Source organism: Myotis brandtii, unplaced genomic scaffold, assembly GCF_000412655.1.
Source record: "Myotis brandtii unplaced genomic scaffold, ASM41265v1 scaffold112, whole genome shotgun sequence".
Classification (NCBI taxonomy): Eukaryota; Metazoa; Chordata; class Mammalia; order Chiroptera; family Vespertilionidae; genus Myotis; species Myotis brandtii.
Genome location: NW_005353838.1, coordinates 12,303,581 through 12,321,995, shown reverse-complemented (window position 1 = coordinate 12,321,995; position 18,415 = coordinate 12,303,581). Strand labels below are relative to the sequence as shown.

The 18,415-nt window shown below is 35.9% G+C and overlaps 1 protein-coding gene across 2 annotated transcripts in view; it reads right to left on the bottom strand.

Moving 5' to 3' along the window:
* The window catches only part of UBE2E3 (ubiquitin-conjugating enzyme E2E 3), an 88,627-nt gene extending 70,218 nt beyond the window's left edge, over positions 1–18,409 (bottom strand). For both annotated transcript variants that reach the window (XR_001363782.1, XM_005857650.2), the window contains exons 1-3: positions 18,288–18,409; positions 17,606–17,824; positions 15,765–15,815 (exon numbers count right to left, since the gene is read on the bottom strand). Coding sequence is in view for 1 of the 2 variants with exons in the window: in XM_005857650.2 (XP_005857712.1) it covers positions 15,765–15,815; positions 17,606–17,799 (245 nt within the window). In the remaining variant the exon portion in view is untranslated. The remainder of the gene's footprint in view (positions 1–15,764; positions 15,816–17,605; positions 17,825–18,287) is intronic.
* Between the last annotated feature and the right edge of the window lie 6 nt (positions 18,410–18,415).

Sequence of the window (18,415 nt, the reverse complement as noted above, 5' to 3'; positions counted from 1 at the left end):
ACCCTTTCACAGGGGTCGCCTAAGACCATCGGAAAACACATATATAATTACATATTGTTTTTGTGATTAATCACTATGCTTTAATTATGTTCAATTTGTAACAATGAAATTGGGGGTCACCACAACATGAGGAACTGTATTAAAAGGTCGCGGCATTAGGAAGGTTGAGAACCACTGCCTTAAAGGATCATGACTATTTGGAGGATGACAGCCATTCTAGACAATGAGAGATGATAAACAAGGATGCTGAGCCTAGAAAACCCATGCTATGCCTGGGAGGTGGGAAACAAACCACTTTTGCTAGAGCATAGGCCTTTTATAGGTAAGTGGAAGATAAAAATAAAGATAAGTTAGGAGCCAGATGCAGAAAATTTTGATGGACAACCACTGACATCTCTGAGGGAATTCCAGAATCAAGTAGCAGAGTTGACAAATACAGCATGAGTGCCCAGGGGAGATAAAAAGGGATAGAACATACAAGGGTGAAAAAAGGATATATATCACACAGAGGAGGAAATAATAAATACTGAAGAAGAGAAAATAGGAGATAGAGATTTCAGGTGTGGTAAAAAAATAAGTTGAAAGTAAAGGGACATAAGAATGTGGGCACCTAAAACGAAAAGAAATTAAAATAAGTCATGAAGAAAATATTACCAACTAGATTACCAAATGGCATTATTAAAATAGAAAAGGAAAAAACAAATTAAAAAGATGAAAGACTTAGAAGACAGAAAAGTAGAGGAGGCTATATCTATAGATAGATAGATAGATAGATAGATATAGATAGATAGATATAAATAAATTAAAGAAATATGGGAAGCCAGATAGGGGATAAGGAGAGAAAAGATGACAATTAAATGGGCTTTAATAATAAATCTTTTATAAACAGGAAGAGGTTAGTAATTAGAAAGAGGCTGCCCTGGCCTGTTAGCTCAAGTGTCCTGTATACCAAAAAGGTTGTAGGTTCGATTCCCAGTCATACAGGAGGCAACCAATCGATGTTTCTTTACATCGATACCTCTATGCACGCACGTGTGTGTGTGTGTGTGTGTGTGTGTGTGTGTCTCTCTCTCTCTCTCTCTCTCTTTCTCTCCCTCTAAAATCAACAAACATATCCTCAGGTGAGGATTGAGAAAGGGGGGATAGGAGAGAGGCAGGGATGGATGGAGGGAGGGAGAGAGGGGAGGAGAGAGGGGCTATAGGCAAAAGAAAAGAAAAAGTTCAGTTTGAGCCAATGGCCTTAGCAGAAACCTCCTCTAATAACACAGGTTTTCCAATTAATAAAATTAAATTCACTAATAATGAAAAGATCAATGGAATATACAAAGACAGATATTTGCAAGAACATGGGTATATGTACATGTTAAGCTCATGCATAAAGTTCATATTTAGTATAAGACTTCAAAGTTTGGGGAAGGTGTAAAGAGTTAATTGCTAGAGGAAGAAAATACCATTTTTTGCATAGAAGATAATTACATATGCAGTAAAATCATACATATTTGGTCATGATAGACTTTACATAAGAAATCTATGACAAATTATTATACATTACTTGAAGCAACACTCTATAAAAATATTTTTATTACAGCATTATGATTTGCTCTCATTACATTGGAATCTAGACCAGTAATAACTCTTTCTCCCCCAAGACATTTGGAAATGAGAGGAAGGGGTAATTTCTGGCAGCCACAATACTGGGAGGGGCTCTACTCAAATTTAGTCAGCAGAGTCCAGGGATACTCAATTATTTCCAAGGCAAAGCACAACCCAGTCCAAATACCAAGGGAAGCCCTGATGAGAAACAGTATAAGTAGACAAAGAAGGTTACTTGCCTTGTATATTTAGATAATAATGTTAATTTTTAAAACTCAATTCTTGTGTAAATTAAGTTGACTCTAATAAAGGTCTTTGCATTCCACCTTGATCTATTTTATTTCGGAACTTAAAAACAGAACTTTAGTTCTAATAAAGATATTTCAGTTATTTTAATGCTAAGATATTAATTGGCCCCTGACAAATGATGAAGAGGTGGCTAGGAGAATGTCATTTTTTTAAAACAGTAGCTTCAGTAAGTATTCCGTTTTCAAAATAATAACTAGGGCAAATGTTAAGTTGAATATATTATTTGCATTATTTTACCACCAAATATATCCATGCAATTTTTATATACCCAAAGTTTCCTAAGGCAAAGCAATTTAAGTTGAAGTTTACTTAAAATTTAAGAAGGTCTATCTATGTATATAAAAGGCTAATATGCAAAGTGTCCCCTCAGGAGTTCAACCAGGCATCTGATCACTCACTATGATATGCTCTGACCACCAGGGGGCGGCACGGAATGAAGGAAGGCCCCTGCCAGCAGCAAGAAGGAAGGCCCTGATCAGCCCCTATCACCGGCCAAGCCTAGGGACCCTACCTGAGCATGAATTTCATGCACAGGGCCTCTAGTCTGTATCTATAATAATAAAAGCATAATATGCTAATTAGACCAGACGTCTTTCCAGGACGAAGCCGGGGCTGCAGCCACAGGATCCAGGCAGCTGCCCGCAGCTGTGAGGGAGGGATCTAGGCAGCTGTGACTACAAAGGCCTACTCTTGCACGAATTTCATGCATCAGGCCTCTAGTCTATATATATAAAAGTCTAAGCAACCGGTCGTTGGCCGGTTGACCGGTAGCTATGACGCTCACTGACCACCAGGGGACAGACTCTCAACACAGGAGCTGCACCCTGCAGGCCACACCGAGGGACCCCATCGGCGCACAAATTATAATGGCACTATACTAAAGTAATGCAATGGATTGAAACACAGTAACTATAAGTTCACAATGATTCTGAAAAGGATATTAGGGAACCAACTTATTGTGAAAGAGAAATAAAAACAAAATTGGTAAACAAGCAAAAAATTAAGCACTTATTCTGCCTTCATTTATGTAACTTACCCAACTGAGTAACCAAATCCTTGTAGGTAAGTTTCTCTTTAGAGATATATTACAATGACTGCCAGCATCCCAAAGACCACCAGAACTTATGTGTCTCCTGACAGAAAAGCATACTGCCACCTTTGAAGCAGCTTTGTCCAAAAAATAATAATAATGTCACACCTGAATTTGAGCAAGCCCTTTTTTAAATATTATGACTTTTAATATGTTTTTATTGGTTTTAGAGAGAGAGAAAGGGAAAGGGAGAGAGAGATAAAAACATTGATGAGAAACATCAATCAGTTGCCTCCTGCACACCCCCCTACTGGGGATCGAACCTGCAACCTGGGCATGTGCCCTGACTGGGAGTTCAATCGGTGACCTCTTTATTGGTGCACGGGATGATGTTCAAACAAATTGAGCCACACCGGCCGGGCTTGATGAAGCCTCTTGACCTAACTCCCAAATTTACTGGAAACACTGAACACAAAGATATTGAACTACACTATAGGAATGCAGTAAGCCAAATCCAGGTTCTGAGAAACAGCCCCATTTCTTCATTAAACAAATTTCAAAAATGAAATAAAAGGGGGAATGTATAGATTAGAAGAATATAAAAGACATCAACCAATCACAATGTGTCTACTTTATTTGAAAACTGATTCAAGTCGAGGAGGAGGAAGGTGGGATTTCCTTGGACATTCCATCTTTAGAGATATATTACAATGACTGCCAGCATCCCAAAGACCACCAGAACTTATGTGTCTCCTGACAGAAAAGCATACTGCCACCTTTGAAGCAGCTTTGTCCAAAAAATAATAATAATGTCACACCTGAATTTGAGCAAGCCCTTTTTTAAATATTATGACTTTTAATATGTTTTTATTGGTTTTAGAGAGAGAGAAAGGGAAAGGGAGAGAGAGATAAAAACATTGATGAGAAACATCAATCAGTTGCCTCCTGCACACCCCCCTACTGGGGATCGAACCTGCAACCTGGGCATGTGCCCTGACTGGGAGTTCAATCGGTGACCTCTTTATTGGTGCACGGGATGATGTTCAAACAAATTGAGCCACACCGGCCGGGCTTGATGAAGCCTCTTGACCTAACTCCCAAATTTACTGGAAACACTGAACACAAAGATATTAAACTACACTATAGGAATGCAGTAAGCCAAATCCAGGTTCTGAGAAACAGCCCCATTTCTTCATTAAACAAATTTCAAAAATGAAATAAAAGGGGGAATGTATAGATTAGAAGAATATAAAAGACATCAACCAATCACAATGTGTCTACTTTATTTGAAAACTGATTCAAGTCGAGGAGGAGGAAGGTGGGGATTTTCTAGGACATTCATGAAACACTTGTAACAGTGACCGACCAAGGAACTTCGATAAAATTGTATATCTGTTGCCCTGGCTGGTGTTTCTCAATGGTTAGAGCGTGGGCCCGCGCACCGAAGGGTTGAGGGTTCTAATCCCAAGTCAAAAGCACGTACCTCGGCTGCAAGTTCGATCCCTGCCTCAGTTGAGCTGAGTGCAGAAGGCAACCAATCAATGTCTCTTTCTCACATTGATGGATCTATCTCTCTTTCTCTCCCTCTCCCCTCCATTCCTCCTTTTCAACTCTCTAAAAATCAAAGGAAAAAAGATCCTCTGTTGAGGATTAACAACAATAAAAAATTTTAGATGTGTTAATGACATTGTGGTTAAGTAAAACGGAGTCCTTAGTTTTTGAAAATGCACACTGAAATATCTGTTCTTAAAAATGCAGATTAAATGATGTCTGAGATTTGCCTCATCATAATACGGGGAGGGTGAAATGGAGGGGTTGATAAATGAAACAAGGTTGGTCAGGGTTAGTAACTATTCAAACTGGGTGAAGGCTCCATGGGGATTCATCATACAAGTCTGTTTACTTTTGTATGTTTCAAGTTCTCCATAATAAAAAGTTAATTTTCAAAAATTAAGAAACCTCAGCAGGAGGGAAAAGAGATCATTTGCAGCATATTTATTTTAGGGTTTAAAAACAAAATGAATACTTGGCACAGTCCTCTAATGGATCTGAAGATATTAGGCATCTGGGAGGATATAACAGAAACGTATTTTAAATGTTTAAACAGACACTGGTGTAAATAAAACAAAGAAAATCTAAAGGTACTCTAGTTAAAACTGCCATTGAATTCCACATAGATCACAAGCATCTAAGTTTGTGTCTGAACCCTTCAAAATGCCAGATTTTCCCTCATTATTACAGCAAGTAAATTTACTACAAGCATATACATCTCAAATCCAACAAATATTACCAATACCCTTAGAAACAAGTGTGAAACAAAAATAAAACCATAAAGTTAAGGCCTTATGGTGCCCTCTATATTTTGTTGTTGCTTGTTTAAATTGAGAAGACTACAGAAAGCAACAGGAAGCTATAAACAATATGTAGTCACAATCTCTATGATCGATTCTCTAAAGGGACCCTGAATAAATGGATTCTTGACCTACTAAAATTTAATGTGAAAAAATGATCCATTTGTAAAGGACCTATAAGATTGTAAATGGCAAAACAAACTACAAATAACCACCCTCAGAAAGGGGATGAATGGTGTTTACAAAAAGTGAGACGCATGGATGTAACAGGAGGATCATCACGGTGATTTATAAGTAAAGGAAAATAAAATAAAAAGGTAACAAAATTCATGTTTCCCTAGGCCTTTCATTCAGACCAAAACATGTGGAGTTATACTCCCAAAAGCAATTTCAGACTAGAGATGTCTTTATTTTTCCCCAGACAAGCAAGAAGTTAAACAGAATGACAAAGTATATTTGCTCTGGGACAGTAAAGCAGCAAAGAAACTTTGGAATGGCATAAATGACCCAAATCCCTCCCAAACAGGCAAACTAAACCTCGGACAATGAAGGAACATAGCACTATTGCAGTTCCTTTCAGAGTTTTATTTGTTGCAAGTAACCATAAAATTAAAACAATTATTATATACACCAGAGACCAAACAGAGGGAACTGGCATTTTAAAAAATTTAAATGATCCTAGAAATTTGACCCTATAGTTATTATTCATAAGGTTAATCACTTTCTACTGACCATCCAAAACAGGCACTGAAAACAAGCTTATGCTATTTACCTAAACACCCTTATAAAACCCATGAAATGTTAACAGAGAGAAAAATCTCAAAGCTTTCCAACTTAGCTTTATATTGCATTTAGACAAAATGCAAGGCACAAGTGAACTGTAAAACTCATTACTTTCATCAATCTAAAATGAACCATATAAACCTTGCAGGTCACCCAGAAAAACATTTTCCTCAGCTCCACTTCCAAAGAGACTTAATTAAGAAAAAAAGCAAATTCCCATATTAATATCTAGGAATAATTTCTGTACAAATTTACAAGCTTAGGGAAAACAGTACTTACGTAAACTACGAATCTATGTAAAACAAGACAAAATTAAGGAATGTCATATAATACCAAATTTCTGTAAAAAAGTAGATCTAGTACTAGTATTAAAAAATAGTAAGTGTACATGTTGCTAAGAAATCAGTAAAAAAATTCTCATAAAATCCTATGTGATTGGGGCTTTTCTTCATAAAGCTAAAAATTCTCATTTGCAGAAAGATTTTTTTCCAACTTCAAAGCAATTTCATAAACATCGACTGCTTCACAATACCCCAAAGAAAAAGGTAGAGATAGATTAGAAGTTATTCCTTAGCCAATAGGAAAGCCATACACAAAGAACTACAAGGCAGAGAACAAAAATTTGCCTTTTCCATTAAGATCATATTCAATCCCTTACCTTCTTCCTTACAAGGAAAGCGAACAGAGCAAGAAAGCTGGAGAGTTGGGGAATGCTCCCTGAAAAGATAATGCTTCTAAATAATTTTTTAAAAAGAAGAAGAAAAAGAACCTAGCACCCCCAAGACCAAGAAGGAAGCTTACTTTTCTCCAACTTAACATACCTGCCAAGTTCTAAAACCTCTAAAGAAACAGTATTTTGGAACCTTCAAGAGACTATAAGCAAACAAGTGAGATATATTTATTTACACTAAGCATGCACCTCCAGGCCCGTAATCAACTCTGAATCCTTTTACCAGATTTCTCAAGCAGCACTATACTAAAGCACCAGTACTTACTTGCATGTCAAAAGCAAGCCTCGATTTTTGCCCTGATCTGTTCTATGAACTACATATGTGACATCTGGCAATTTTCTCAACTCTCAGATTCAGTTTTGAATTCTAAACAAGACACCTATTTCATACTGGTAGGGTTGTTTTGAAAATTAAACAAGGTAGTTTATTAATAGGTACTATACTATGGAATTCAGAACAGTGTCAGGTTGGTGCTCAATTATTTCCTCTTTCCACTTTTGCAGTGACAGTGAAAGTCATCTATTCATGGAAGTATATATCCTGTGTGGCAGAGAAATTGATTTCTCACTGAGTTCCCATAAGCTCCCCCACATTTTCCAGCCACCCTGCAGTTAGTCGAGGCCATGTGATTAATTCATGTCCTACTTCCAGACCAAAGCACTTAAAAGTTGGCACATGACCCTCCAGCTCTCTTGCCTGGACACATGTTCAAAACAGCAGAGCTGTAAGATGCAAGCAGTATAGATTCAAGTCAACACATCCAAGAGCTACCCTGAAGAGTTCCTGGACCTACAGTGGACTTCATATGAGCAAGAAAAATAAAGCTTTATGTTTATACGTTATAACCCTTCTAAGGTTGTTTGTTAAATGCAATACCGCTAGCAAAATTTAGTGTACCCTTTTACAGCCAAATTGCCTCAAATGCTGCAAGACAAAATGCATACATAAAAATGGCAAGTCCTGTGTTTAAGTATTAAAGGACATCTTCCTTTCTGTATATCTAGAAAAAAATGGAATGATTAAAAGACAATATTTGATGGTAAAGTGGAAAAGTAATCCAATATACACAGAATATAACTTAAAAAGAAATCGATACTTATAGTTTCACCTTAAGAAGAAATAAATTCTAAAATGGAGTATCTAAATTTTTTTCTAGTTAAGCGTACAAATTGTACAAAAACAAATAGCAATGATCCAAAAATAACTGAGAAATTGAAAACAGCTATTAGGAACAGGTAAAAGAAAGACAAGTATAGAGCAAGACTTTAAAACACCCTTTCTCCATGAGTAAAATAGCTGTAGTAATTTATCATTGTAATAGAAGTAGTACTGCTTATACACAATTCTGGAATCCCAAAAGCTCTGTAAAAAATCAAAGGTTTTTTAAAAATAAGTTTGAAAAATAATTTAGTAGTACTGCTTATACACAATTCTGGAATCCCAAAAGCTCTGTAAAAAAATCAAAGGTTTTTTAAAAATAAGTTTGAAGCAAAATAATTTGGCAATAACCCCAAACATGAACTAACCTGAAACTATCTGAATTCTCTATTTATCTCACTTAGTATGAATGCTCATACATTTCTGGTGTAGAAATATGAATACGTTTGATTATGGAGTGCTGCCCCAGATCCCGTGAAGGGTGTTGCATAAAATACAAAAGGCACAGCATATTCCCTTTCTAAAATCTGAAAATGTCTGCATTCTGAAACACATCTGGCCCCTAATGTTTGAAATAAAGTGAATTTATAACAATAATAGAAACAAATAATCTCTGTATTATCTTAATGATAAAAATAAAAACCAAATGAAATGTAAAACAGAAATTTGATGATTTTCTAATGGCGTTTCTCCTTGATGGTACTTCAATATTCCTAGTACAACACAAACACAACCCGCCTAAAGTTAGATCATGTCGGGGTATAATTAATTAGTAGAAAACATAAAAGATATAAAAATACTGTTGTAAGCAGTTCTGGCCTCAATAGACCATAATTTAGCAGGTATTCAAGATAGCCATTTCTGTGAGTTCACATAAAAAATACCATATACATACATTAGATAATCCTATATAATAAAAGGGTAATATGCAAATCTAACGAATGGCGGAACGACTGGTAGCTGTGTCACACACTGACCACCAGGAGCTACACGCTCAACGCAGGGGGAGTGCCGCTCAGCCAGAAGCCGGGCTGATAGCTGGAGAGTGCAGTGGAGGTGGCGGGAGCCTCTCCCACCTCTACAGCAGCACTAAGGATGTACGAATTAATGAACGAATAAATAAGTGGGGAGCGGGCCTAAGCCAGCATGAGGACATCCCCCAAGGGGTCCCAGACTGTGAGAGGGCACAGGCCAGGCTGAGGGACCACCTCCCTCCCCAAGTGCATGAATTTTCGTGCACCAGGCCTCTAGTATAATATAAACGACAGCACAAAAGTAGTGGGAGGTGGGCACACCAGCTCTGAGGAAGGTGTAGGAGAATATATTAAGCAGACATCACTAATAAGCTAGGAAATGGTAAAAAGCAAACTATGCAAACTCAGGAGAATCAAATAAATACCTACAGCAGGATTTCTCAACCTCAGCACTACCAACATTTTAGTCCAGATCATTCTTTGTTGTGAGGGGTTGTCCTAGGCACTATAGGGTATTTAGCAGCATCCCTGACCTCTACTCACTAAAGGTCAGCAGCATCCCCTTTCTATCCCGTTGTGAAAAGCAAAAAAGTCACCTAGGCATTGCCAACTGTGGATGGGTTGGGAGTGGGGCAAGTAAGGAGGCAAAAATGGCCCCCAGTGTAGAACCACTCATCCATAGGTAAAAGAAAGATCAAAAGTTTAAAGATGTTTCTTCTTATAGATTTTAACAAAATGTCAAGTATACTTCCCTGTCAAAAGCAGTATGGGAAGAGAAAAAAACATTTTCTATTTCTCTAGATCTACAAGTGGTTTTATTACATGTTTTTAAACTCAATTTTGTAGGGAAGATGAGAATAGCAGATCAAGTTCTCCATTCTCATTCTTGCACTATACAAGCAAAAATGATTTGTTGATTTTCTTATGAGTAAACATATCCATCTGTTGTTAAAGAACTCATTCAAGGAGGGAATGAGGTACCAATCGGCTTCCTATAGAAAGGAACAAAACAATCTGGGAGTCTTGCATGTAGCTAGCTGCAAAGTAACCATATAACTTTTGAAAATGCACACACTGTTCCCACCCACTTTCTAATAACATTATCTTCATTAAACTTAATAGAACCCTAATGGAAATATGGCCTTCTGAGAGAAAAGAATAGTTTCCCATCATATCATTCTTTTGGAAAAAGTATTTGTCACAGCAGTACTGAGTCCTTCTGCTACACTGACATATATGATGGACATAATTATACTTAGTGTGATTTTCAATTTTCTTTTATTAAAAAAGGTAGCTGAATACTTTTGAATATTAAAATTACAATTAAGAAAAAAATAAAAAATATATGGGATATTTAAGATTTTCTTCACTCCAAAGTCATTATTTTGCCTTAAATTTCTATTTCTGTTAATTTGACAGACTTCAATTTATTTAACAAATCTTCACATGCAAAAGCACTGTGTGAAGCAAGACATAAAAATATATGAAAGTCCTTCTTTCAAAAGAAGACTAACTCCTACAGAAGGTAGACAAACAAGTAAATAATTATAGCATATAGCATTAATATAGCATATTAAGAATTTGCAACTGTGTTTTGCTTTAATCAGTCAGTCACAAAGAAATGCATACAGGGGTGGGCAAAAGTAGGCTTACAGCTGCAATACAAATAATACTTAAACATTTAAGTTTATCAGTAATGTCCAAGTGCCAAGAAAAATCCTCATGATTTTTGAGGTCTACATTGATGCCAAAAGTTAATTAATTAATAATAAAATAATAAAAATTCACCATTGGTAGATGACCACAGTAGGGTGGGATGGAAAATAACTTCCCTAAGAGTAGTTCTGTATTTTTATCTGTTTTACAAATCAAGCTTCCAATTACAATTTAATTTTTATAAAAAGGCAGGTTCAGGATATTTTTCTGAAGAGTTGAAAATAAAATGACTAGATGAATTCATGAGATAGAATTTTGTTTTATAAAATAGAGTGCATTCACATAGCTCACACTGTCTAATATAAACAGTACCAACAATTAAATGTATAAGTAAAACAGAAAAACTATATCTGTGGGTTTACAATCCAGTAGTACTGAATAAACAAGCAACAAAGCTATGTCAATATCACATGCTATTTTGATCATGACCTGCCTTCATCCCCCAATTAGAAAAACCTTCCAAATCTCTCCTTAGATCACTGATAAGGAAAGAATACTATGTTTAGATAACTAAACTATATCAATTCAGAATCTAAATTTTACAAATATTGATATAATCTCATTCTCAGTAAAACTGCAAATTCTTATAATGAAATATTTAAAAGGGAAAACACCATCACCCTTATTTTAAGATTTTTCATTATAATTTCCTGGACAGTCAAAGCATTCTCTACTGAACTAAAAGTATCATTAACTTTATGCATATTCCTTTAAAAGGGATATACTATTTGTTTATTTTTGCTCAATTTTCTTATGTTTTCTTTTTTATTCAAGTTCTAAGCCACTGCTTTTACTAACATCAAACAACTGCTTGATATGTCCTTAATAAACTGGTGCTGAACTGACTGAAATGAAGTTATTCCTAAGGTAGGACACCAATATACTGGAGAAAATGCAAGCAAGAGTGAGGGAAAGCTGCAAAGCCATCTCTCCCACTTTAATCATGCTGTGGCACTTTATGGACCCGATTTATAACTGTTACAAAACTAAAACATATTAACTCATCTGCTCCTCCCAACAAACCTAAAAGGGGGTGTCATTTTACTCTCCATTTTACAGCCAAGGAAACTGAAAGACAGAGCCATTCGATAACTTATCTAAGGTAACATAGTGAGTAAGTGCCGGAGCAGGGATATAAACTCAGACAGCCCAGTGCTTTTCAAACCTTAATGTATATACAATTCACCTGGGAATCCTGTTGAAATTCAGGTTAGGACTCAGTGCTTCTGCAGTGGGGGAAGGCGAGATTCCAACAATCTCACCTATGATGCAGATGCTGCTCGTCTGAAGATCACTCTTTGAGCAGCAAAGTACTAGTCTATGCTAAAAAATGATGAAAAGTGGTAATAACCCTCAAACAGAGGTAGAGTTCATCCACAGACAGAGGGTTATGACTAAATCAAGGGTTTCTAACTTCTGGTTTAGAACTTAATTGCTCCTTTTATTAATTATTTTTAAAAAGAAGGAAGTTAGCAAAATGTGCTTTCAGGTTTTGCACTATGAACATATTAATACTCTAACTTGATACTGTAACACCTCCTTCCAATAAACCTTTTCCACATCCAAAAACTATTTACAAATGTCCCTGAATATCTACTTTAACATAAATTCAATCTGAACAAATTAAAGAATATTTTAAGAATGTATATTTGTCTCATATATATGGGAAAAAGTAGAGTTTGAGTTTAAAAATTCAGCACCTTTCTGTATTTTTGTCACTTGTACAAGTGATAACTGAGGGGACAAGAACACACTTTGGGAAACAGGTGGAACCTAAATGTCTGAATAGCACCTCACTCAACAATTCTAGTCATTAACTTTCTCTAAAAACATATGGAAATGCCCAAAATACAATTTCCCCTCATTCTCATCAACTATTTATACCCTAATCTAGATTATAGTATGTAAAGAGTATAAATTGAAGCCACAAAATATTATGCCTTTGTTGAGGATGCTTTGGCCTTAGGCACTTCAATACCTAAAAACTGAAATGCCATCTAATCACTGGAAATAAACAGTTTAGCAAACTTTTATACTCTCAGGAAAAGAAATACTAATACTCTCAAAATATATTCAAACAAGTTTAAAGCCACACACATAATTCAACAATTAAGTCTACTTTAAGATCACCCTGAGTGTATACAATATAGACATGGCTAGATAATAACTAAAGAATCTTTTATTAATTCAACATAGAAAATGATTTAAGAGAAATCTTAGTCTGAATAATTTTGATTTTGTTGAGTTTTCTTGTATTTCATTCAACATTTTCCTAAATGTACACAGATATACTTTCTTTTCTTCCCTGAGGAACAATTAAATCTGTCACATACTTTGACAAACTTGTAAAAATCATATTCAAAACTATAATGGAACTCTGATTAACTACACATGTAAGTCAAAAGAATTAGGTTTCATTGATTTCAATCAATATGAATTCACATGTGCTAGAATTTATAAATATAGAATCCCATTTTTAATAACATAAATGAAGAAATTTAAACTATATAATCATTATGAAGCTAAAATTCTCACTGATGACCTTGCGAATTACAAGAACACTAGCAATGTGTCACATACCTGACATGAGTAAAAAATATAATACAAATTTGGACTTAGCTGTCAAAAATCCTAAAATGTCTCCACTAAACACTGAATATTCCAAATTCCTGGACAACGACTGGATATTCCACCCAAAAGAATCTTAAGACATATAATGAAACACACAAAAGTATCTGGATATTTTTGTCAGATGGAAGACTGTCCCCAAACTACCAGTCCCCTACCAAGACTCGTATTTCCTGTCTGTTTTTGCTTTAATCAGTCAGTCACAAAGAAATGCATACAGGGGTGGGCAAAAGTAGGTTTACAGCTGCAATACAAATAATACTTAAATAATAATACAATAAACTGTATTTCACATACTCACAACTGTAAACCTACTTTTGCCAACACCCATATACTAAAAGAACTAAAGAACTGAAAGATGTCATTGCAATAGTTAATGGTAAACATAAGTTATGACAAGGGAAATCAAAGATGATGTATTCCATGTTATCGCTCACAAGCAAGCCCAAAGGTTTGCTACTTCACTAGTCTGATCATTAAATGTGAAGCGTTCACGAACTGCAATGAAAACAGAAAAATAAAAGAGAAAAATAAAAACAAGTTAACTTTCTATCTCCTAGAAAGATTCTACTTCCTCTAAACTAATCCTCAGTGACCACGTGGAACCATTCCTACGTTAAACTGTACAGCACTATTCCTTCAGCAACTGCAATGCTGCACTACTGCTCTAAAGACATTCAACACATGTCTATTGGGCTCTCTAGTTTACGCGAATACACTAGTTTGGGCCATTTGCAGAAAAGAACCAGAAACCTTTCAAAATGTTTGACCTTATGTGCCATTTTAAAACACTGAAGAGTTTTGAATGGACAGCGCTTTGCATCTTTTATAATAGGAAATACCAAAATACACTGCAATTTAAGTGATTCTTCAGAGAGCAAATTTAACTTGACCCCTCCCTAAATGGCTACAGATTTGACATACCATTTAGACACCTAAAAATATTTTGATTTATTTATCCATTAAAGCAGTGCTGTTCAATAGAAATACAATGCAAACCACATATGCAATATTAAAATTTCTAATAACCACATTAAAATGGTAAAAAATAAAAGTGAAATTAATTTTAAATCAGATTTCATATAACCCAATATATACAAAATATTATCATTTCAACATGTAATAAAAAATGTTTTTAAATTGGTAAGATTATTCTACATACTTTTCTTTGTACTAAGTTTTCAAAATCCGATGTGTATTTCACACTTATGGCATATTTCATTTTGGACTAAAGTGAAGTGGTCAACAGCCACAAGTGGCTAGTGGCTACTACAATACTGCACAGCGTAGGTCGTAAGTAATACTTTCAGATCTGACACACCACTATCTGTTTAAAATTATTTTGCATTCTTGTTTCCTTTTGGAACTGAAATAGCTGATTACAAATATAAGCAAAACTGTTAATCCACTGGATAAATCGGGATCCGATCACCTTATCCGAGGATCCGGTTAATACACACAGAAGGAAGCAATTGGATTGTACCCTATTATATCTCAAACATACTTCAGAGATAGGTCTCATCATCACAAGTGAACACAACTTGTAGCAAAAATAAAGGTAAGACAAGAAAACATTCTCATATCAAACCATAACACTGCCTTATTTCTAGCAGCCACTCTCACTCTTGAGCACATATCTCTATGCAAGTTATCTACGAGACTGTTCTTTCTAAGTTTGATGAATTTTAAAAACCATAAAGTCACTACTGAAAAACAAAGCACTAAGTAAGAGGAATTGAAAAAATGTTTCAAGGAAAAAAATTATCCACCAGTTATCTTAATGCACCTTTTATCAACCAAGAATCTTAAATTGTTCTACATGAGTTTCACTGATATAAATTCTTCCCACAAATTCCAATTCATCTAACTGCTTCTCATACACATTATTTCAAGTACCTAAATTACTAAGAATTCTTCCAAGTAATTAGGACATTTGATTAAAATGTAAATAATTCCAACAATATACTGTCTAGAAAACAACTAAAACCATTAGCTTAGCACATGAAATTTGTCCTTACGGCAAGTTAATGAATAAATCAAACAGAAACAACTTATACTCTTATTTACTGCATTTACATTTTATAACACATTCGGTGATTTCTAAATTTGGAAGGTCAGTTCAGATTGCACACAAGCAGTAACTTTAAAGCTCAGGAAAAACTGTAGAAGTTTCTGCAATATACTTCTGAATAAACACACTCTACAGAAATACTACAACAGAAAAAAAAATCAGCACCGTTCAAATCAATCTCAGTAAAAAGCACAAAATCAGTACATTCACAAGTCCAACATGTATATATAACATGCTAAAACGCATTTTTTTCTCCCAAATGTACTTAATTCACCCTAGAAAATGTTTGTTTAATCCACTTGCAAAGCTGGAAAGAAGCAAATGTAGCCTCTTCAGCAGCACACACATCCAAGGACGATACATCAATCTCTTGGTATTTTTCCACAATTTGAAATTAAATCAACAAAATTTGTTTCTTACCTGCAGTTAGGAGGAGGATCAAGGGTTATTTCAGCTAGCTCCTTCTGAATTCTGTTAGTGAAATGAGAACAGACAAAAAGGATTTGCGATAGTCTACAGAATAACCGGGGAATTACACTGCCCTCTACCACCATGCAGTTAAATGCAAGGCTGGCTTTGCCTTCAGTAATGCTAACATGGCTGCTTCCTCTTTGTTCTCAGAGGCATAACCCAAATCCCTTAACAGAAACTTTGCAGCTTTTTTTCTCACTTGCTACTGTAAATAAATAAGACATTTACACCTGTTTTGAGAAATAGTCCTCCAATAGCACTCAGTAAAGGATCTAAAATCTGTTTTAAAACACTTTTTACCAAAGAAATTCTCTTTTCAAGCTTATATGCAAATGAGACAAGAAGGGAGGAGGGAAAGCATTAGAATATTTGACAATGACTTCCAGTCACTTTTACCAAGGTAAAAATTAACAAGCTACTGCTCTTACACATTAATAGTGCTGACAGTATTTTATCTGTAAAAAAGAAGTTTAAAATTTACAAATGTCTTTACCAGTGAAAAACTTCCAAAGGACTTTGGCATTATTTAACCTTATCTGTTTTCCCTGATCTTAAGTACAGCACTTAAATTTAATAAATTTGGGGGAAAGGAGATAAAAAGATATACTATATTGCTTTGAGAAAAGGGGAGGGCAATTATTGATTTTATTCAAATTTAAAATGCTCTCAAAGCTTAAGATGTTTAAAATGTTCCTCAAGATCACAATAAATTGACAAAAACTGTAAATTATTCCAAAGACTGTTGTTATTTAATAAAATATTCTCGTTATTATCAATTGTTGATACAAGAGATGAAAATCTATAGAAAAATAAGAGTACTTCTGAATCATTACAAAATGCCAGTATTTGATTTTTATATGATTTTCTTTTTCCTTTGGTTGTGATCAATAAAAATCAACAAAATGTCAACACTGACTAATACTGTAGGTACATTTGATGTATAATTACCACAATTCATGGATATTCCACTACCACCACTGATGGAGTCCCACTTGACAGAACATTATTTTCACCATCACAGATAATAAAAATCAACAGGAGACAAATGATCTTTCACTTATACCCAACAAAATATGTTTGTCCTGCTGTTGAGTATTAAAGTGTCAAGCATAGCCACAAGTTTTTCAGGGAAAAGGCACAATGACAGTGAAAGTTTTCAATCACCAAGTGCCATCTAAAACTGGAAGTAGCACTTACCAGTTTTATTTGCCCTCAAAGGAATTCGAAAGCATAACCATATTTCAACTACAAAAAGTAATACCTGGGATGCATGACTTAACGTCAGGTTTGGAAAACTCAAAGCACATTTGAAGCAGTTTTTAAATCTGCTTTCAAATACAGCTGAGGACTTGAACTGACAAATTTCTAGCAAACAGGATGGTTTCTGACGGTTAAGTTTCATGGAGAGGCACTGCTGACCTGTAGAAGTGCCCATTTCAATGAAGAAGAGTATATGACTCATAGAAAGGAGCATCCTCAATGGACCAGCTAATCCGGGTTCACCCAATTTTCCTTGCCAACTCCTTCAACCATCTGTCAGAATGTCAGTCCAATCTCTACCCAAGGACACTGCTCCAGAAGTTACCAGAGCACAGAATAAGTTTGCTTAAAAGTATAACTCGAGGGAGGTGGCTTATATGCCACCTAAAGAATGACAACTCATTCTGGCACCAATAAAAATCCAAGTAAATATTGTTGAACTGCTGCTACTGATGTAAAAAACCAGCAGAAGTGCCGAGCCACCCGGAAGACAGCCTGACAATGTGCTAAATCCCTGCGTGACACATTACCTTTTAGCACTAGTGGATAACTTAGCAGTGGTTTTGCTAGAGAGTTTGGTGTTCTTCTTCTGCTGGGTGGCAGAAGGCTTTCTTTCTTCTTGTTCTTCAGGCTCTGGAGCGGCTGGGTCTCGCTGGTCTGCATCTGAACTTCCACTGCTGGTGCTGGGGCTCTCATCATCCGACCTCTGCCTCTCACTGGACATCTTGATGAAGTTAGTACTTGGAAAACTTTTAAAAAGAAAAAAAAAGGGGGGAGGGGGGAGAGGAAATGTTAAGTCTAAGAAATAAGCCCATAGCCTTTTCTTCCCTTAACCTTCACCTAAAATCGTATTTTAATGAAAACGCTTCCAAAGTGTTCACAGGATGCCATCGTCCTGCAAGGTTACCGGGGCGGCGATGTGCCCTCACGCCAGCAGCGTTCAGGGGTTCACCCAACTCAAGTTAGAAAACCCACTCGCATTTTTTTCCCCCAGCCCTCGGACAATCTATCAATTGTCTACTTTCTCAGAAGGCAGGAGACAGATCTGCCAGGGAACTTCGGCCACGAGCATTCATAACATATGACACACTGTCAATAACAGATCTCGCTGGGAAAAAAAAAAATGTTAAAAAGTCACTAATAACGTCCAAATATTTACCCACTGACATGGGTCCACGCTCCCAAATTCCCTTTTCCGAGAGGAAAACATACCCCGTTCCTCGCCCATATGCTTATTTAAGGTGGCGATTCCTCCTCGGTGCACGTTAAGCCTTCCAACACCACGCTTAACGAATTTAAAAACCCACTAAAATCCACCCACGAGCTGCTCGAGCCGTCCC